This window comes from Coloeus monedula (genome assembly GCF_965178545.1).
Source record: "Coloeus monedula genome assembly, chromosome: 5".
Classification (NCBI taxonomy): Eukaryota; Metazoa; Chordata; class Aves; order Passeriformes; family Corvidae; genus Coloeus; species Coloeus monedula.
In genome coordinates, this window is record NC_138785.1 from 20859718 (window position 1) to 20882465 (window position 22748).

General features: G+C 40.0%; 1 protein-coding gene across 1 annotated transcript in view; it reads left to right on the forward strand.

Moving 5' to 3' along the window:
- Positions 1 to 10408, forward strand: part of MMRN1 (multimerin 1) — a gene marked incomplete at both ends in the record, with an annotated part of 38939 nt that extends 28531 nt beyond the window's left edge. Inside the window, 3 exons of the mRNA XM_082282496.1 lie at positions 955 to 2934; positions 8717 to 8863; positions 9987 to 10408. Of these exons, the coding sequence (XP_082138622.1) occupies positions 955 to 2934; positions 8717 to 8863; positions 9987 to 10408 (2549 nt within the window). The remainder of the gene's footprint in view (positions 1 to 954; positions 2935 to 8716; positions 8864 to 9986) is intronic.
- Between the last annotated feature and the right edge of the window lie 12340 nt (positions 10409 to 22748).

The following is a 22748-nucleotide window of genomic DNA, read 5'->3' on the forward strand; positions in this document are numbered from 1 at the left end:
GGGAACAGAGAATGTCTGCCTTTATCGATACAGTTTTAATCAGAGAACCTGTGGTCATTGAGGCATTGTAGAGGTTGAAGAGTTTAATCATTATGTCACAGTCTGACTGCAAATGTTCATAGGGCTTATAAAAATTGTGCAAAGAATGCATCAGTGTTTTAGTTGAACATAAGGGCTACCTTTGGAGAATAAATTAATAAAAATCCTTCTAATCTCGCACCAGAGCAGAACTACTGCTCTAATTGACTGCAATATGTTATGCAGAACTCTTTTATGCCTGCCTTGACCTCTCTAAGGCTATATGGGAAACATACCTTCATGTTGTTCACTGGGGCAGAATTCCCACACGTTCACTTCTGCCTAGTGCTTTTCAGGATCAGAATTCCTAGGAGCTGTTTAAGGAGTCGTAGTATGCAAGCCGTAAAGTTTCTACCTTTAAAATGTCAGCATTTTGCAGCAGTTGTTGTGTTACTAACTTTAGCTATTCAATAAGCTGATTTTTTTTATTTTGCTTCTTTCTCACAATAGTGTTGTATTGTCACCTAGCACATACTATACAGCAGGAAGGTAATAATCTCTACTTTCACTTCTTGACCATAATGTTGTAAAGCAGATGGTTTTTGCCTTGCCTCCCTAGTGGAGAAAGGATACATCACTTTTTATGAGCAAGCCACAAAAGCATACAGATCTCCTTCTGGTTCTCAGAAACAACTTGGCTAGGAGGTCAAAGTCAGAATTTGCCCTTTCAAAATAATAGCAAAAGTCACACTGATTTCAGTAGAAACAGGGACTCTACATTCTTCAGCTGTAAATTTTGTTCTGTGTGTGGGTAAATTGGGGCAGGGATGTGTGTCACCTCTGTGCAGCGCTGTGTTTGCTCACGTTGTGGGAAAAACTTAGATGTTACTAGCACATTTGGTTTGATTGTTTCCATATTTCTTCTTTTCCCCAAAGGTCTCAAATCCAGAAGTATTAACGACTTAATCAAAAACGTAGTTGAAGAACACTTTCATGTGTTTCAAGGTGAAATGCAAGAGAGCATGGCTCAGATTTTCAAGACTATGTCTAGTTTGTCAGGTGACCTTGAAAATACAAAAGAATTAGTCAAGCATCTGAATGAAACCCAAAATAAATTTGCTCAGGAGAAAGATAGTGGGCCAACAGAACTTGACATTCTGGAGCTGAAGAGTCATATGGTGCAGATGAGAGAGGAAATGGCCCTCACTTGTGACAAGCCTGTGAAAGCTTTACAAGAAAAGCAGAAGTCCTTGGAAGTTAACTTGGAGCATCAACAGTCAAGAAGTGTAATTTATTATGAATCTTTAAATAGGACCCTTACTGAAATGAGAGATGCTCATGAACAACTGTTATCAGCTGAACAGTCCTCAAGGCAAAGCATCCCCTCAGCAGATAAAGTCATGGAATACAATGTTACAGAGTACATGTTCACCCTGCATGAGAAAGTAAAGAGACAAGGTATGATGGTACTGGAGATCTATGATGACTTAAGAGTCCAAGATAGCAAGATCAGCAATCTCAGTGTTGCACTGGAAATTCAGAGGGACTCTGTTCTGGGGGTCTGTGATGACATGTTGTCAGAGAGCAGGACAGATTTCCAAGCACAGCTGGCAGCAGTCCAAGAGAGCATGCTTGTTCTAAACAAGAGTCTCTCTGATGTGTTCCTTCCATTGGGCAGTAAGATGGACAAAATGAATGAGCAAATTAATGATTTGTGCTATGATATGGAGATCCTGCAACCCTTGATTGAACAAGGAGTACCTTTTAGTCTGTCTTCAGAGTATGAGCAACAAATCCAAGCTCAAGAATTCAAAGAGAAACTTGATAACCTCACTGTTGTCATTAACAGAATGCATTCTGCAATGAAGGAACTTTCCAAAACTCAGGAAGGACTTAAAAATGAATCTCAGGCTTATCAGGATCTGTTTGAGAGTCGTGTTAATGAATGCTCCATGGAAATAGAAGATGGATTAAACAAGACCATGATAGTAATAAACAGTGCTATTGATTCTATTCAAGATAATTATGTACTGAAAGATATGCTACATGCTTTAAGAAATGAGACTGGAGTTTGCTGTGGCAGAGCTGAGGAACTGGACAGCCTCCTGGCTTTCATTCCTCAGTTCCAGCAGTGGAATGAATCCCTCCAATCACTGCTCTATTACAAGAAATACGAAATTACTTCACAAGTATCGCCATCTCTTTCTGATCTTCCGTTCAAGGAATCTGACAAAAATATCCTCCACAACTTCAGCAGAGTTTTCTATATTTTAAATGAGACATCATCAAAAGTGGAAAGGCAGCAACAAGATATCAGCCGCCTGGAAGAAAAACTATTTGACTCTGTGGAGGGTTCAAAGGACCATGAGGTTCGCCTTCTGAATGTAGAGTCAAAAATTTCCAAGTTTTTGGCAAACAACTGTGTCTCACTCAAAAAAACGAAAGCTGCCTCAACAGAGAAAGAGCAGGTGGTCTCACTTCAGCTCCAGGCACTGAGTTCCAGGATCAAGGCCCTGGAAGCCAAATCGATCTGTTTCTCAAACATCATTCCACTTGTGAACAAGACTGCTCATGAGGCCTGGGGGCTGTGCCAGGATGCCAACAACAGCATCCAGAAAGTGAACGCAAGCATACCTGTGCTAATTAAATTGGCTCAGCCAGATATCCCCCTGCTGCAGAGAGGCCTCAAGGAGCTCATTGAATCTGTGCTTGAAGTAAAAGCAGGAGCTATTTTGACAAATTTAACCCAGCATGTTGACATATCGATGGTAAATGCAATGAACAATATCACCAAACTTCAGAAGCCGCTGAAACCAGTTATAAAGAAACCCTCCCCAGCAAAAAAAGTGGCAGCAAATGCCACCATGAGCCTGGCAAGCCGAAGCCAGAGAAACACAGATAATGCAATAGATCCAGGTAATGCGGTTTACTCTACTAAAAATCAAGGTATGTTTTATAAAGATTTTATGTAACAATTGTGATGAACTGAGTGGCAGAACCTGACTGAGAATAAATAAAAAGTCTAAAGACTGCTGTAAAGAGTGTTTCAGAGGCACTTGAGATTAGTCTCTTGCTTACAATAGAATTTATTTTGCTTATGAGGAGATTTTGCACTAAGGCATCTAGAAGCTGCATTTAATTTTCCTGAATAGGTTCCCATCTGATCAGTTTAAGATATATATATGTGCACACACAATCAGCTGAGAACTTGACCTTTGAAAAGTAGCTGATAGTTTAGACCAAATCTGAAGAACCAGAATGTCGTGCCTGCATCTCAATTAGCAACTTCAATAGAAAAAGAATGTATGCAAGCTGGGAGAGAAATATGGAGTTGCATCAGTACTTTGCAGTGTCAGCAATGATGAAAGGTATCAAAAACCTGAAGCAAGTGAATACAAATGACTGTAATGAGGCTTTTGCTGGCTCCTTCAGGACTTCCTTGAGAAGTGCAGTTAGTTACAACAGTGTGTTCTTGAAAAAGCAGGAATCCAGCCAATAAAGTAAATTTGGCTTCAGTCCACCGGGAGGGCAGCTCATCTAAGCAGGAGCTGCCATTCTTAAAAAGGAAATTTTGAGTGTGATCTGCTTCTGAACTTAAATTCAAATGCCATCATGTGAAATGAATTCATATGAATGAATTCACAGAAGTACAAACTCTTGAGTTATGACTTCTGCAATCATGCTTGAGTGAAAATCCACAGCACAAGATGATGTTTTATGGAAATATAATTTCTGGCACAATACAGAAAATGAAGAGTGGATGAGTGACTAGAAATACTGAGATGATTCTAATTCACAGTAAAATTAGACAGATTTCTTAATGACAGAGACATGTCCAGATACTCTTGAAGATCCAGACCTGAATACTTTCTGTAAAGTACTCTTAAACCTTTGAACATTTCTAAACCACTGTTTGGTCCCTAGTGCAAGCAGATGTAGAGAAAGTAAGAACTATTACTCTTGTTCATGTGCTAAGGCCATGGGCAATCTCCTTTTCCCTCTCCATGCTTTTTCCCTTCCTTTCCACTTTGCTCTTTTATGTCTTCCTGTCCTAGGGACAGCATTTCTCAATGATCAATGGAAAGGATCCTTTATAAAGCCATAATCCCATGAGTAGCTTGGTTTCTGATGAAAGCCATCCCCATTGAAGGATTGCAGTCCTTGGTTATCTTTTCAATTAGAGAGGGGACACAGCTATTAGAGGAGGCAATCACACTTAAAAATGCACCAATGTTTGCCAAATCCTCACTACAAAGTAATTTTAATATTTTGCTGTTAAAAATGGCATTTCTTCCTCAGTCATTTGTGTTTTGTGTGTTCCTGCCAATGCACAGGATGGAAATTCAAAGTCTTTGTTCAAAATTTAAATTAAGAGAAAATGAGATATGTCTTTGATCCTTCCCATACCATGTACTTTGTTGGAAAATATCACTAGTGCTACCTGCCTGGAGCACAGAAAGGTGCCAACTGCTCTGGTTTTCACTCCAGATTGATGAATTAATGTCTTTCATATTTGTTATTTATCTCATACTCAATTTTAACAAATAACTTGCTTGATAGCTTTGGATATATGCTCACTTACATAAAGTGCAGATCTTTGCTGATGTTGAGAAGCCTTATTTTTATACAAGTTCTCGATACAGCAGTGTTTATGCTGACTTTTCCATCAGTAATGAGATTTGGTACTTAACAATATTTCAAGCCTAGCAAAGCCACACATTATATTTCTGTAAGTTAAAGAACCAAGACCATTACCCTAATTAACAAATATCCATTTTCTGCCTGGGTAGATTTTACTTCTCTGTGAAAGATTTTCCTTGCAAGTTCTAGGATACCATCAGAGATTTGTGTTGCCTCTACTAAAATTTCTAGAAGAAACTCTAAGGCACAATTGGCTAATTATAAGATGTATTTAATCTCAGACTGCCTTTTTCAATTAAAAAAAGTGGAATAAAACTATAGAAAGAGGTGAATGACAATTTTCATTGACTCCAATATGTTCGATATTTGAGCCTCCTCTAACAGATTAGGGTTTTAATTGGCTTTAATGTGTTCGGGATTTGACCCTGAGGTAATACTTTCCTAAGTAATTAGTTGAAATCAAGAGAAAGCAACGTGAGTTTGCATTGCATGTGCAGGGACATAAACCTTTGCAGATTTCCCGTATTGTGGAATGAACTAGAGAGGATTTCTATGTCAGGTGGAGGCTCCAATACGTGTATGAGAGGTGAAGGCACCAACACTTCTCCTGATGCTGACTGATATGGCAACCCAGGGTGGATAAAAAAGTGATGATCTTAAGACAGCTTCAATATCTATTATAGAGGAGAGGACAACCTTAATATATATGTATTGCTATGTACCTACATACAGACATATAGACTAATCAGTCTTGGGTGTGGGTTATGGCTGGTCCTACTTTCCAATGCACTGTTCTGCAGAAGTGTGTGATGCAGTGTGAGGGCAGTTCAGCTCAGTTCCCATTTCCCTGTTGCTATTAGTGCTGCTCTCTAGGGAATCTGTGCTTTCCAAAGGTGAGTGTATTCTCTTGTTGCATGTATTGTGTTTGCTGTGGATTTTGCTTTATTCAGATTATGCCACCCTCCCATCAATATGAATAACTGAGAGTGAAGCTGTGCTATATTTATGTATTTAAAACAGTGCATCTATGAGAGAGGTAATTTCATTTCATTCTCACTTTTTGTGTCTTATTTCTGATTTTGTTTTCACAAGATTTGACTCCTAACAGAATTGCAAAGTTCCATTGTTGCTTTATCATTCAAGACTTAATTTCAAGTTAAATTAACCTATTCAAATGTTTTCCATCTTGTGTTTTAATTGCACAAATGTGATGGTTATTCCAGTTCAGTTTGGTGACATACACTCTTCAAATTCGCATGTTTACTCTTTAGACTAATGGGTTGATGAATCTGTTGTGTTGTTTTTAGTTTGGTAGGCCTAAAATCATCACACTGGAATTATTGGACACCTCTGCTTAACAAAGAGACAGAGTTGCCAAAGTCCAGGTAGCTCGGGTCCGTCCTGACAGTCCACCCCACCCAAAAGTAGAGGGCACAGCTGAGGCACCTCTCCTCCCTGCTTTTTGCCCACTGTCAGCCTGAGAGTGCTAAGCCAGAGGTGATTAATAACTATAGGCTGACAACCAGTTTGACCCTGTGCAAGCAGGGTGGTTTAGTAGATTCTCAGGCTCTTCCAATCTCCTAGGGCTTCCTGAGAAGCAGGTACTGATAACTGAATACTGACAAAGTGTTGGTAGGTTACTTCCTGGTCAGAAGAATTTCCAAATTGAACTACTGGAGTCAATCCTTTCCATAAGGAGACCATTAAATTGCTGAATATTTGTTTTGCTTCTAACAACACCCCAGTAGATACTGACAGAGCTTCATTATTTGTTTGAAATTTGTTTGCACAGCATTGGCAGTCTATTTCCCAAAAGAGCTTCTGGCTGTTTGCACTCCCAAAGAATAGCAAAACTGAGCATTAACTGGCTCTTCTCACTGCTACCATAATAAGTGTAATTAGCAACTACATTTTATTCTCTGCTAGTGCTGGCTACAATTTAAGCCTTTAATTTATAGTCTCTCTCCTTTACTCATCTACACTACTAAATTGTCAAAGATAAAGTAACAATAAAATATTTACTATAGTAGGGAATCCTTTCCTAATCGGAACCTTCTGGCATCTTTATCCCAAGGAGATTATTCAGACATGGTGTCTCAGGACACCCTTCAGTAAGATAAAAGAAAATACTGGGCAGAGGAGGAGCCTCAGCCAGAAATGACAGCAGAAAGATGCTATTATAGCATAGTTACATGGAGATTATTGGTGCAGTGGAGGTCTGCAGCGTTTGCCTCTTGCTCTGAAAATCCTAACTTGACTCAAACCCCCCGCACAACTTCTCCTATTCTAGCAAATGGACGAGCTTCCCTGATGCTGTTAAGCAGTGCTTCACCTGGAGGGTTAATTTAATGTAGCTAAAGCTGTGTCTAAATTTGAATTAACACCAAGGTTAAGTTCAGGCGGAATCACCCCACAGCAGACTTCCAAAGCACTAGTCTCAATCTCATTATCATTTCCTTTTAGTGATCTTTTTCCTGTTTCTTGGATTTACTTCTTGTTTATGATAAGCAGAGGCCAATTAGCAGAGAGACTGCTGAGCTCTTGCAGGAAGCTTTTGTATTTTGGGAATATGATAGAGTCAGCACAATCAGCTGTTTTCCTTCCTTTTCTGCTTTTCTTTGACACTTGGTAAATATATGGATGCTTGGTAAATATCAGTGAAATGTTGTGGGTGCTCGGTAAATGTGAGTGAAAAATAACTTCAATGAAGGACTTAGCAAACTATTATCTGAGAAGAAAACCATTATTTCCTCATGTCCAGTTGCCTGGGCTGTGACCCCAGTCATGACAGTCCTAAATTGCTTTATTTCAGGCATTACAGAACAGACATTCTTTTCTGTGAAAAGAATGACGGTTGTGTTTATAAATCCATATGCTATATCAGAGCAAATTCAAGTGTCACTGCACAATGTGCCTCAGCATTCTGCTCACTGAACTAAAATATCACACAGAAACAGTTTGCCTTAATGCAGCAGTCTGTGAAATATCTGGTTGGTAAAATGAAGATAACACTGGAATTACTGAAACATCTATGTGAAATCCAGCTCAACAGTTTCCTGGAAATAAGTAGATGCTTTTCTGCAAGACTTTTTCGGTTCTGACCTACAAACCTAGATTTACCATCACAGGACTGTGTGTTCTCTTTCCAGAGGTCTGCAGGTAGTTCCTGGCAAAGAAAAGGTTTTTTTTCTAAAATATCTGACTTTTATTTGACCATACCAAAAGAAAGCAAAACTGTGTGGTTTGGGAATGCTTTGTGTTCAGAATTATTCATGGCAATATTTAATTTTTAATGTGACCTGAATTTTCTCCCCCCAAAAAACTGCTATGACAACACATTATTCAATTACACTCAGTAATTACTGTCTCAGAGCTCAGCAGCACTGGCCTGACAGATTTATCTGTATTGGCTGAGTGTAATTTGGCCAGCTCATATCTAGTTGGGAACAGAGGCAAGGACATCCTCAGTGAGGGTGCTCTGCAAAGCCACCTGTTTGGTGTAATTTTTCTTGCTTGCAATCCAAAACTCCTACAACAATCTTGGTCGATATCCTGAAATTATGGAGTCGTTTAGGGACAAATACTTGAAGTGGCTGGGATAGCATTTAAGACCTTTCATCACCAGGAGCTTGACTCTCCTGCAATGTTTGTGACGTGCCTGGGTGAAAAATACCATAGACAAGACAGTCCAACCTGAACACCAGCAGTACAAAATCTGTTTTGGTACACCCAAGGATAAGATGGCCCAGTCCAGAAAGAGCAACCTGATCTAACTTCTTTGGAGGACATTTTTTCTCACTGCATGTCCCTGACCCTCTGAGGCTGGCAGAACCTAGAATTTACAGGTAATCTTGAATGTCTTGGAGGATAGCTGAAGGTATGCTGTGCTCAGGTAAAGAGGGAGGCTGGACAGGATCTGAAGTTGGCCTTCACGAAGAACTTCAGCAGAAATTGTGAATTGACAAAGAGCCTTTCCAAAATACTGCATACTTAGGAAGTGTCTCACTGTCAGGATGTTGCAACTGAGGCTGTTGGATTTCCTCTCTCTCTTTCACAGGGCAGTTTGCAGCGTGTGCCAGTTCCCCGTGCCAGAATGGAGGGACCTGTGTCAATGACAGGCAGAGTTTTGTCTGTGCCTGTCGCCACCCCTTTGGAGGAGTCAACTGTAGTGTGAAGCTGGTGAACGACAATTCCCTGAGTGTTGGCAAGTACAGAATTTAGCAGTGCAATACACCATCAGTCCAGGCCTCTGCCCCAGGGCCTAATTACAGAGCATTTGCTGGTCAGAGGTCTCACGTTTCACTTTAATGAGTGACAACTCAAGCAGCAGAGTCCTGTGTTTTGGTGCTGAAGACATCAATCCCCACGGGTGACTCATGATCTCTTTTTTTAATATGACCAGATGATGGGATTAAATTGGTTTGCAACCTGCCATAATAGCTGGAAAGCTCCCTGCTGAAATGTGCAGAGTGGGAGGGTGTGGAATAGATATATTTGAACAAGATGTCATGGATTTTGAAGGTGGAGGTAGAATCACATCGCTGGGGAATACTAGCTTCAATGCAGCCATAAATGTTCTATAAATACCAGTAGCTACCAGGATGTGTGGGACTATGGCCTCCAGAAATCATGTTAGGCTTGCCTCTGGCTTTCATCAACAAAGGATGCAGCCCTTGAAAGATTTCAAAAGGGGAAAAAAAGTGAAAATTATGCTTATTCGGTCCAGAAAACAAATAAATAATTTACACCCAGGCCACATGGAATGTGAATTTTATGCATCTTTCAGCAGTCATTAGGCTGATTTTCACTCATGACAGTATATGAATAGTGAATGAAATCATTTGTACAGAAGCAGGGAATGATACTGTGCAGGCTTAGCTTGAAGAGAAACACATATACTTTTATTCCCTCATTTAACATCATGAGTGCTAAACCTCCTCAGTGTTTGTCTAAGATCTGTGGTGAAATTCTTGGCTTCAGCGCTCTCACATGAACAGTGAAAGAGATCCTGGGGTGGGAAAAACTAGGAGGGGGTGTAGGGTGGAAAGAAAGCTCCCTTAGTGATACCATAGATAAACAAACAAAGTCCCCTTGCTGTTTCTAAAATTTTTCTCTGGTGAATACACCAAGCACTAATTGTGAAGAAAATTACTCTTTATCCAGTATAGACAGATGTGTTTATGCAGGAATACTATGTTTCATTTGCTCAAGGTCCACCATCCACAGGATGATGTGACATCAGAAAGTCTGCTTTTGATCTTCTGGCTGGTCCATGTTGCCTTTGTACAATGTAACATCACTTAAAATTGTTCTTTATTCCTTTCCAGATTTTTCAAAAGGATCATACAGATATGCACCTATGGTGGCTTTTTTTGCTTCTCATACATATGGAATGACAACTCCAGGACCCATCAGATTTAACAATCTGGATGTCAACTACGGCGCCTCATTTGCCCCAGCAACTGGAAAGTTCCATGTTCCGTATCTGGGGGTCTATGTTTTTGAATATACTATTGAATCATTTAGTCCACGTGCCTCTGGCTATCTGGTCATTGATGGAATAGACAAACTTACTTTTCAGGCTGAAAGTATTAACAGTAACAAGTACACTGACAGAGTAATTACTGGAAGTGCTTTATTAGAGTTAAATTATGGTCAGGAAGTCTGGCTCAGACTGGCAACTGGCTCTATACCGGCCCAGTATCCACCAGTAACTACCTTCAGTGGCTACTTGTTGTATCGTACCTAAGTCAGTCCTAAATGCAAAGTTAGTCAAATGAAGCAACCTGCAGGTGAATTTAGCTTTGCCTTTAAATACTTTGTTTCTTTAACAGCACTAAGTTTCCCAATGTAATGTCTTTTCTAGTGCTGATCCTCCAAGATGTCCTTTGGCTGTAGCAACGTGTGCAACCACAAGGAGTCCATAGGTTGGAGATAGGGGAAAACAAAGCATCTTGTTTATATTAGCATGATTTGGAAGCACAAATCTAATTATGTTCTACTGTTATATCACATAGACATACTCACACAATGTTGCTGAGAATCATTTCTCAAGAGAAAGCTTGTTTTGATTATTCCTTTACACCCTCACTGCAAATCAAAAGTGACAGATAGATTTTGATGACTCAGATGCTGGATTACTACTTAGCTCATTGTATCAATTGATAATCATGGGTATATATTCTGTTTGGAAAAAATATATTTTTCATTTTGCCTACCATTATCCACCACATACTTTGATATGGGAGCATTTAATTGATTCATTATTTTTTTCATGTAACCAGTATAATGATAAACTAGGTTTTTTGAGTTTGGCAGCAAAAAACTAGGAGGAATACATTCAGATTGGAAATAAGGTATTTTTAGCAGTTTAATTAGTCACAGGATAAACGCCATAATAGATTTGGTGGATTTTCTCTGCTGCTTGAAATATTTAAACCACAGCTGGATTTTCCTTAGGTGATGTGTTTTAAGCAAACATTGTTATATTGGCTTCACACAGATTTTAGCATTTGACCTATAAAGTACACAAGATTAAATTATATAACCAAAGTGTTTTCTAAGTTTGAGCTCTATAAATCCATGGTTTTGTTTGTTTCTGCATGATGTTCACTAACTACTGAGGCAAGATGAAATTAACTTCAGTCTGCACGTGATTTGTAAAGCAACAATCTAATAAAGAAATATTTTTAATTGATGCCTGTCTGCCTAAAAAAATAAACCTTCAGGTTTTTATTCTTATTCTTTGCAAAGTCCCAAGCTGCTGCAGTTTCTTGATATCCTATCCTCTCGTGTGACTGGCCAGGTTTGTTTCTGGTTATTGCCTTAGTTAATGCTATTTGACCAGGTTTTCTGTGGCTCTGTGTTTGTCTCACTCCCTTTTCCTAAAAGCTGGAAAAACCTAACTATGATCTATGCCAATCTATTAAAACACAGAATGTTTTGAAGCTCCCTGAAGTAATTTGTGCCCAACTATCAGGAACTTTTCTTGAAAACACATGGGAATCTTCAGCTCTCTTCTTAGTATTACTTAATGTACATTACAAGATCTTAAGATGAATGTCCATGAAATGACTGAATTCCTGCCATGCTGTGTGTGGATAAGATAATCCACAATATCTTCCCTCAGATGCATAAATCTACCTTTTGTTTTTCCAAACGGAAATGAACATTCCCCACCAGCAGCAATGGTGCTGAAGAGTGTCCATGGGCACGTGCCTCTGGGTTCTGGCTACTTGAATTACAAAAATATGCAGCACTGAACAGCATTCCTCCAGCTTCAGGGGCATCCTATCATGGCTTGTGGTTAAGGACAGCAGTGGAGAATTAATGAAAGTTTTCAATCCAACCCTGGTTTTTTTGAGGTCAGAAATCTTTTCTTCTCTGTAATTGACAGGTTCTTAATGTACCATGGACCCTGAATGAGTGTGCTACAGACCTTTCTCCTGTTGCATACCACAATTTTTCTGTAAACAAAAATCTTTGGTATGGCACTAACCCAGCCTACTGTATCATGGCATTTTATCAAATATAATGACCACAAGCCCAAATCCCTCCTTGTATGACTTTGTCATTTTAATGTGTTTAGTCCTCTTTATTCCTGCTGCCATTATGGCTAAATCGTATGAAAATTACTCTGAAGATGAAATTCAAATGACCCACCAGAGACTGCATCTCTGTTTTAATGTGACTTTCTTTGCCTTTGCTGCCCTTCTCTCTAAATCTTTCAATCTGGGTCCTCATCTTCACAGGCACTATTTTCCCCCAGCAATCAGATAACTTCTATGTTGTTGTACTGGTTTTCTTTCCTTTTTTCTCCTTTTATTTTTTTTCTTCTTCTCATGAAACTACAGATTCCATTGGAGTAAAGTAAGAATTCTGATTAAAACCACATGTGTTTGAGTAACACTTAGAAAACTAATTTCCCTAATAGAAATAGTACTGAAACTAATTCTCATTTTACTATTTAAAATATAGTAAAAAATAATACTTTAAAATACTAATAAATGTATGCTCCCCTTTTAATACTGTTTAACAATCCATTCAAATCTTTCTTCAGATGTATACAAACTAATTATAGTTGGCTTTGTCTATTTTTAAAAACTAAAATGCAGATTGTTCGCTGTGAAGATAGGTTTGTATCAGTCACTGAAGCTTATTTATGGGCTTGTGATTGTACCTGAGCTGCCTGGACTCATGAGGCAAACCACTGAAAAATAACTGAGGATCAATCAGTCAGCCTACCCATTATGCAGAATAGACAGCAATCAGTCTGAAATCCCAGGAGAACTTTTCAGGCATCAACCAGGGTAGGTGGTTCCTGAGGCACTTTGTCACACCTCTGCTTTCATCTTCATGCTCTGATTTGCATTCCCTAATGACAGCAGGCAACAACTCTGAACACTCATCTCTGCCCACAGCCCTTGTGAGGGATCACAAAGCCAACCTGAGCCTTTGTACTTCAGAGTGAACTGTGCTCTCTTTATTTGGGTGACTCAATAACCATTTTGTCTGGTTTGGCTTTGACAAGCCCATCCCATTTACTCCAGAGTTTGTGCTATCATTTCCTCACCTATACCAAGCAAGTTATGGCTGAACCCAGCCCCTCATATGCTTGGAATTCCCAGTGAGACCAGTGGCTGGTTATCCTCACAGACCATTTCTAGCTGCACAGCCAGCACAGCTCGTGCCAAGCTCCCTTGCTAGCCCAGGCCTGCCTGGTGCTGACTCGTACATATTGCCGTCTGTCCCTACATCTGGGGTGTTTTTGTTCAATTATTTTTTTTCTCTGCGATAATAACATCTACATTGGCAGCAAGCAGGAAAGAAACCATTATTTCTGAATTCAGCAGTGACTGAAAGCATCTATTAGGAGCAACATTACAGCTAAATCCCACCAAAATCAGTAGGCATCTGATGATTAAGTGCCTTTGACAGTGGGATAGTAAGTGCATTGAGGCAATTGCAAAACTGAATCTCCCTTGCAGCTCAATTGGGCAGGTGAGCTGGAGAGTATGAAACAAAAGAAGACAACACACAAAAAGTTTGGACATTTTCAAAGAACGAAAGTGTACGTGGCTTTGCACATCTGTCACTGGTGGCTGCTACTGGCTGCAGAAACAAATGCCTAGCAGCTCCATGCATTTCACTAACCCCTTCAGGCCATCAGATGTATCACACAGAGGTCTACATTTTTTCCTTCAGTTTTAATTTTATTGATCCATACTTCTTCCCATGCTCAGCTGACTGCTGGGAAGCCTGAGCCCAATACTCCTGCTCCCATGCTAGAGTGTTATCAACAGCAGAAGATGGAAACCTTTAATTATTGTGGAAGAAGTTTTTGTATTTACTAAATCATCCTGGTGTAATCATATTTTCAGCAGTTTTATAAGTAGTACAAATATTTCAGCAGTTTTATACTAGTACAAAGTAGTACTTTGTTTTTGAAATAGACAGTAGTTCCATCGCAGTAATTTTCCCTTTGCAAAGCTGCCATTCTCCCCTTTTGTATGATGGCTCTGATGGCAGGAGAGTTCTCAAGGGTGAGATAAAATAAAACACTCTGTTCAGATGGGACTCCAGTCAAGAGTGCATGGTAAGAAAGCTTTATCAGCAAGCTGCTTCCTAGCTGAAGTTGCTATAGATATGTTACAACCAACGCACTGGCTTGTAATGAACTTCCTTGCCCTGCTTCCCCACCCTCAGAAATCTGTGGTGGCTGCAAGCTGAAAACAGTCTTCTGCACTCACATGTTGCATGTAAACAAACCAAAGTGTTTCTGAAAACACTGATTGCTGTGGCTGCTGTTGAAAATTCTTGTCTTAGAAAGAGCAAGTTGCAAACAAAACGACCATGGCTGTTTACAAACAGTGGGCAAGCACTTCCAGAAAGCTTGCTATTCAAATCTGCAAGAGTTGGGAGATACCATGAAAATTATCTGAAGTGCCCAGAAGTCCTCTATAAATACTATAAGCTTTCTAAATTCTTTTTTAGCCATTGGACCAGTATATCTCACATTCACACAGATTTAGTGTGATGAATGGCAAAGAATGGTGGCAACTAAAACAAAATCCTAAAATGACAGACTTGTTTAGATAAAGAATTATCGTCAGCTCCATCTGACAACTCTGACTCCTCTGCAAATTGCCTTGGGAGGGAAAAAAAGGTTCAGCCATCCATTGCTAGGCTACTTACTGCTACTTACTGAAGGGAAAAGAATACACATGAGAAAATTGTCTACTATTATTTCCTTTCAAAGAAAGGGCCATTACCAGCTTATACAAGCGAGACAATTTTCAGGCTCAGCATTTAGACACATTCTAGAAGAACATACTAGACCTCAAGTATAGTTTTCATCAATAATTTCTAGGGTCTAAGTTGATCACTCTGCTACCTTGGCCCCAACACCTGGCATTATTACAGCTTCTTAATAGGTACACACTATCATAATAAATGTAATCCTGGAAAAACAGGAACTTTTCTTACAAAAAAGGGAGAGAGATTCACTAAAAGCTAAAACGTAGCAGAGGAAACTGGAATGCTATCAGCAATGAATCACAGAATCACAGACTCATTTAGGTTGGAACAGACCTCTGAGGTCATTGTGTCCAACCTTTGCCTGATCACCACCTTGTCAGCCAGACCACGGCACTGAGTGCCATGTCCAGCCATTTCTTGAACACTTCCGGGGATGGTGACTCCACCAGCTCCCTGGGCAGTCCATTCTAAGGTTCCATGAAGAAATTCCTCCTGATGTTCAACCTGGACCTCCCCTGGCACAGCTTCAAGCCGTGTCCTCTCATCCTGTTGCCAGTTGCCTGGAAGGAGAGGCCAAATGTGCATTAAAAACAGCCTTTATTAGCCAAAAAGTACTGATCATTCCTTTATATGTGAAATTATTTGTGTGAGCTAAATAGAAATATGATGACAGCTATGAGGAACTCTTAGCTTTCAGAGCAGAATATATAGGTCTAGGACTACCCTTCAACTGTCTGTGGGCTTACCTTGTTTGTATAGGTTTGGACTTTGACTTAACTAGTATATATGGCCATTATGGCCCCAAAGGAAGGTCAGATGCTTAAATAACTGTGGGAGAAAGGTACAAATCAGGGAAATAACACCGGACATGTTTGTAAGTGTTCAACAAAATGCATAAATAACAATACATTTGCTGTCCTAAATAAGTATGAAGAGAAAAATAAATTAAAAGTAAGGTATGGGGGAGTGTTCATCAACAGTTAGGATGCCCAGCTGTGAGGGATTGTTCTCCCAGCTCTCACAGCACCCAAGTACATTTGCTGGGACTGGACCACAGCCCTGCCTTTTCTCTGCCTTCCCTGTGTCCTACCCTGCATTTCTTTCTTCTTCCCTGCTGTTTCTGAGAATGACCAGACTGCAATGACTTTGGAAATTGTTTATGATGCAATATCCTTGCACCACATTTCTCCTGAGCCATAAGAAAAGGACAGATTTTTTCTATCCCTCTGTTCTTTTCAGTTTGCTATGTCCTACGGGCACCCCAATTACCATCATTTTAGTTTTGTTATAGTACAGCACAAAACTCCAAAAAGCTTGTTTGGAAGAAGGGAAAGAGCATTCCTTCAATCTATTTCTACACAAACACAGTATTTCATTGTTGCTGACCGTTGTTCATTGTTGTTTGTGTGTATATCCTTTTTTTTTTCCCCAGGCAGTAACAGGAAAAGCTGACGGGGAAAAACTACCTTTCAACCAGGTGATGCACATTTTAGTTAGAGAATAAAGTGCACGTGGATGAGAAGCTGTCTAGTGTCCCCTGTTTAAAGCTCCATGCCATGCTTTTCATTTTTCGGAGGTGTATGTACAATCTCTCCACTCACTTGGTAGCCAGTTTCACAGCTCGGCCTGCAGGTTGTACTATCTCAGGTCATTTTTCCAGTGACTGTGAAAATGTGTCTATGCCAAAGGCCCTGTATCAACAGTGAAAAACCATCCATCTGTTATAAAAATACTTGCAGATCCTTTCAGGTTAAGGTACACTGTTGGTCACCCAGCAATGCTGCCCAGCAGAAGATTGTAGTCAGCAGGTAGATCTTGATGTATCTTATGAAACAGGAGTAGAGGCAGGTTTAAAGATACAAAGGTAGAAGAGGAGAGTTAAAACCAGAGAATAGTTAAAAACATTTCAGAAACAGATAATCAAGGGAAATAACACAGAGATTATTATAAATAAATATGTGAATTTGTTGCTCAAGACATAGGATAGACTTGTAAGGTTTTTTAACATTACTCAGAGGGAGATGAAAAATTCTCTTCTGTGCTGATCAGAAAAACTTCCTGTTTACTGAAGACAGAGAATGTATGGCAAGACATGTTGATCTGTAACAGGATGTTTCATTAAAGCATTTAAACACAAGGAAGGTCTTGATTTCTGCCTGAAAGCAGGAGGGAGATACAGAATGAAGAATTATGCAACTTCTGAAACACGGCAGGAAAGCCATCAACAGCAGCAGCAAAACTGAGGCTGAGTGGGTCTGAATAGTGTGCTTGCTTTCTTACTGGGAAGAACATGATTAAGCTAGGGGCATCTGGGGCACTTTGGGCAATCTCAGCTCTTATTGTGCAACCTGCAAGTATTAGATCAAAATTGGGGTATAAGGTAGATATGGGTATATAGCCAGCCTACCCCAGCTTGTGCTTTGATGTGTATGTAAAGAGCTTTCCTTGGCTTATGAGCACTGATAAAAATAAACTCATTGAGTGAAGCATCTATCTTATGTCAAATTACCTGATGTCAGCTGCCTGCAATTCTGAAGTCTTTTGCAGTAACTTACTGCAAAAAAAGATTGAATCATTATTTGAATGAGAACCACCCAGTCAAATTTAAGCCAAGTAATTACAAAATATTTAAGAAAATAATGAGATTACATTTTGCATTTAAAAATCCCAAGATAGATTTAAATACTACAGCAAAAGATGTCCAACATCTTTTTCAGTATAAGTTTGTCAGTGTAAATTGAGGGAAGCTAAAAATGCAGAGTTGGTTTTGCAGCCCTTTAGTTCTGCTAACCCTATTGAACTTGCAGAACAAAGGCAGTTCCTCCTGCATGCAAAGAGCAGTGCTAGTGGCAGCGTTAGTGTGGCAAAGCGTTTAAAATCTCAGGCTTAGGTGGTAATAGCAATGAATAAATACCAAACTGCATGTGTGTCACTCCTCTGCCTGATGGAACAGAGCTACTTGGAGAAACACGTGCACAGCAGGTACTCTACTGCAAGGATGTTGAAAAGAACAATGTTTGACAGAAGTAAATTAACACTTACAACAGGCATATAAAAAGCTGAAGTAACAGAGGAGTGCCTGACAACATTTACAGGTTAAGAAAAAGGTTCCTCCTCAAGTCAAGATTTTTTGCCAGTCTCCTGTTGTGTCTGCACCTTTTGACTCTCAGGCCATTCTAAGGTGAGCTTGTGAGCCTCACAGACTGCAACCAGAGCACTTCTTAAGAACATCAGTCTGTTTGCCATCTCTGGAGAGTACCACCAAACCAGTGAATGCTGGTACCTTTTCAAAGCCACTGTGAGAGTTAGGGTGGGTTGCTGATCTCAGGAAGAATTGAAGACTATAATCAGTTTTTAAGGTCTTTGTAAATTGGATAGATCTTGCTTCACAGCTACTGACTAAAATAATGATGTCTGGTGGTAAAAGGACTTTCTTGGAGTAGTCTTTCATCACCATCCAGTTTACTACTTTTCTTTCCACAATTATTTTCCACAGTGCTGGCAGTGACAACCCCTTCCCAGATAACATTTTTAATGAGAAATTTTTGTTTGACTTTTGATCTTCCCGCAGCATGATGGCTCTCCTCGGCTGAGTTACAGCAGCAGCCATGTGCTCATGTATGCTGAGAACAGCATGCTGCAAGTGTTGATGATGTTGGGCCTGTCTCTTGAACCTGACAGGACTGATCACAGCAATTCACCTCTCAAGTGGTCAATACTGCTGCAACATTTCAATCTTTCTGTGATGAATCCCATGCAGTTTCATGCTTTTAACTTGCTTTTATTTCCTGCCAGTTGACTCCAGACACACTGTGAAGACTCACAAGGGCTCAGTTTTTACATCCATGCTGCTCTGAGTTTCTGCATTTCTTTGGAGCAGGCAGCATGTAACATATTCCCCACCATCATTGTTATGCTGACCATTCACTGCTTTATCTGTCAAGTACTTGCTTTGGGAATTTGCATCCAAATCCATTACTGCCATAATCCAGGAGTGGTAAAGAAATTGCCTTGGGAACAGCATCTTTGTCTCTCACCTCAGTACACCTCTGTATTTGGTTTTAAGGAGGTGTGTTGTGTGATCTCTGATCTGCTTCATCTTATGAACTTTCCAAACATGGCTGGTGCCCATACACCCCTTTAGGGTCTTGTCTGCACATGTACCACTTCAGTTTCTCCCAGAAAGCTGATTCATGTGGGCCTTAAAAAATTAAACTCTCCTTTAGAGGTAGCTCCCCTTTAAGGCCGCACCTCAATAAATTTCCCTTCCCTGTTTCTCAGGCAGGTGTGTCCTTTCTGTGACACAGGGGTTGCAATTGAAAATTCCAGGCTTTACTGCCTGGCCTGGTGACACCTGACTTGAGAGCAGGGTTTCGCATGGAACCAAAAAATGCTGCAAACACCCACAGCTGAGAATAAATGAGACACTGCTGTGTCTCTCAGCATTAAAAATTAACTTCAGAAAAACTACGCTTTCTGGTAACTGCAGAGGCTCCAGCTCCTTATTTGGCATCCTACATGACTTTATGCATTTTGATGGTGAAAAGTAATGTAAAATAAATATATTGAGTGATTCTGTTTTACCCTCCTCCTGGGATGACTTTGATGTCCAATACTTTCTTCTTGGAGAGGGACTATTTGTCACAGCATTTCAAACAGTCAGCTTGAAATTATGTGCTCTTCTGGAGCCCCCAGAACACTTGAAGCTAAACAATTTAGAATTCAAAGAGAATTTGCCGAGGTATGTAGATACAAAAATGCTTGCACATAAACTGTTACAACTCTTTTTAAAAATCCCCTCTGTTTCATGTCCTGTTGCATTATGAGACTAACTCTCCTTTCAGCTGGCAGATCAAAATGGCACAGTTTGAAATCACAAAGCTTCCCTGTATTCTCCTAGGAGCTGAGAACCCAATTTCTCCACAGAACTATCCAGACTGTTGAACTGCTATAATCTGTCAGAAAATAATGACATTTTTTCTTTAGAAGCTTCCTCTGATTTACTTGCATGTTGTCAGTATTACATGAATTACTAGATATTCCTCCTAATTTAAAATTCTCCAGATTAAACATCTTTATTGCGCATGTGTCCTCACGAGCCTTTTATCTGACCGTATGGAATGAGTACTGACAGCAACTAATTTGATAATTATTGTATTGTGCAGATGTACAGAAGGATAAAAATCCAAGTCTTAAAGACAAACACAATGAAAACAAAAAGGAAAGCATCTTGCTTTGTCTGGCCTCTCCTTCCTTTGTACCAATACCCTCTAAAACAGTTTACCCCATTAAGATTAAAACAAGCAGCTTGATTCTTAAGGATAGCAATTATTTTTGAGTGCTCTGGTGAGTATAATTACACTGTAAAGAGTTCACTTATGTTCCACTGGTAGCCATGTGGCTCTGTTTCAGATTTCCAATTTCTCTCTCCTACAGAGAGAGAAACCCCTTGAATGGTTTTAATGCTGTACCAGTCCAGTACATTTGTGCTCGCACTGTGGTGAGTCACACACCACCTGCCCACAACCATAACAGTCCTGGGCAGAGAAATAGTATAGTCCAGTCCCCAGAGGCTCCTCTTTTCTGCTTCCTAACAAGTGGCTGCTCAGCAGGATCCAATCCTTGGAATGTCACCAGAAAATGAGAGTGGGAGAGGGACAAAAGGAGGAGCTGTGTTGAGAATGTGCAACAAAATAACCCTGAAAAGCCTAGGTGTGAAATGAGTCCTGATAGAGATGACAGGGATTACACTCGTGGAGTGAGAGAAGTCAGCATTAAGGGAAATACTCACAGTCAAAGGGGACATGTACTCTGAGCTGAAGGCTGCCATGCTGCTGGAGAGTATCCAAAACTGGAAAGCAGCAAGAAACAAAGGAAAAGCAGTATTTGACAAGAGAGATACTGAAACAGAGGAGAAACATATAGAAAAACAACAGGATTAATAACAAAAGAAAAAGGTAAAATGATTGTAGGCAGTGATTCCTTAGTTAACATTCATGGGGCCTGTGTGATTTCCAAAGGGCTAAAGCTTGTATCAGGGTATGCTTCAGAATAGATTCAGGTCTTCTCGAGGAAGGCAGAATGAATCTATCTGGTGAGCAAGATAAAACAAAGAGCAGGAGAGATGATGAGAAAGTATTTTTGTCCTACCACTGATTTTCTTTCTGTGTGACTCAAGCTACACTTCAGGTAGGCAGCACCATTGTACCCAGTCAGCACACCCCCTTGACCCAAATTAAGCATTTATGTAAGGTTTGATGATTTAATGCCAGATGGAGAAGAACAGAAAGATTTTTGTCATGAGCAGAACATGTTTTCATATGCTGCTGATTTTTCTTAAGCTGGATCAAATTGCCTTTGTGCTACTCTGCAGAAATCTATTACAAATTGCTACTGCTTGGTTTCTTTCCCACCAATATATGTTATTATAGCTTGTGTAACATGAAATAGGAGTGAGAGAGACTCAACTAAGTCTTGGGGGATTCAGAGTGGAAAAAAGACAAGCTTTTTTTAGAGGTAAAGCTTGAAAAGAGGTGAAACACCTTGGGGCCCACTAAGGTTGTTCTGAAAAAGTGTCTTGACTCAAATGGGAAAACTTGGTGAGAGGATAAGCCTGCGTGCTCTGCTTTGTCCCCTCCAATTTGCCACTCTCAAGGAAAGCATCCCTGTGTGGGAGACTGATTCTTCATCAGGAAGCAAGAACATTTTTTCTTGCTGATTTGAAAGGGAGAGATAACATCCCTTTTGGAGCTCTGAGTTTTCTCCCCACCTCTGCTGTAAAATGCAAATCTGTTTGAGAAACCCTGAAACCAGCAAAAGAAATGTGAAGACCTAGTTAGAGAATGTCCTACTCCCTGGTACAAAGGGACAGGAAAGTCCCTGCATGGGAGATTTGGGAGTGTTTGGCCGGGGAAGGAGCCAGTGACTGACATGCCCTGGGAAAGCATCTGCTGTTATTGTGGTTTGAGAGACCCCTGGAGCCACAATTACTTGGCTATGGGTGTGTTGACTTTAATTGTTAAAGATATGGAAGGACTAGGCAGGGCACAGAGCTGAACACAAAATGTATTTTGGACCATTTGTTTCATTTTGGTTTTTATCCCTTTTATTGGTTATCACTGTTGTTGCCTCTTGCAATTTGTGGCCTAATATTTTCCTGTGTGCCATTCTCTCTTTGTGCTCTGATTTCATTTTGTAATTTGTATTTTTATTGATGCTATGATTGTCAACCATATAATGAATCCTTTTCTGCTGTTTTTTCCAAAAGCTCAAGAAAGCATCAGATGGTCTGAGTCGGCACTGTTCCACTGAATTCTAAACAGGTGAAGCAAAGCTGGCTCAAAGGGCTGATATAACAGTGCAGGAAAGGGAAGAATTTCCCCCTAACTTATAAAAGCTTTCCATTTTGCAGTCTCCTGTGATATGACACTTTGTTGACAGAAAGATAATTTATTTGCTTTTCGAGTATCTCTGCACAGCTCATGCTTGTCACATGGTGACAAGCCTTCCTGATTCATTAGGTCTCTGTAGAAATATGCATCCCCTTTTCTTGTTTTCTATAAGATCAATACATGGATTCCTTCCAATTTGAGATATTCTGTGGTTCTATGATTCTAGTCCTTCCCCCCACTCTAGTGCAAGTGATACTGGATAAGCATGGGATTAAGGATTAAAACAAACGAGTGAAAACATATGTTTATTGATTGCATAGTTGTGGTGACAAAAACCTCAGACTCGTTGTAAAGTGCAGAGGCTGCAGCAAGGTGCATCTTGTGTGGATTTGGCTTGTCATGGGCAGCACAAGGGTGGAGTAAGCATCGTCTGATTTTGTC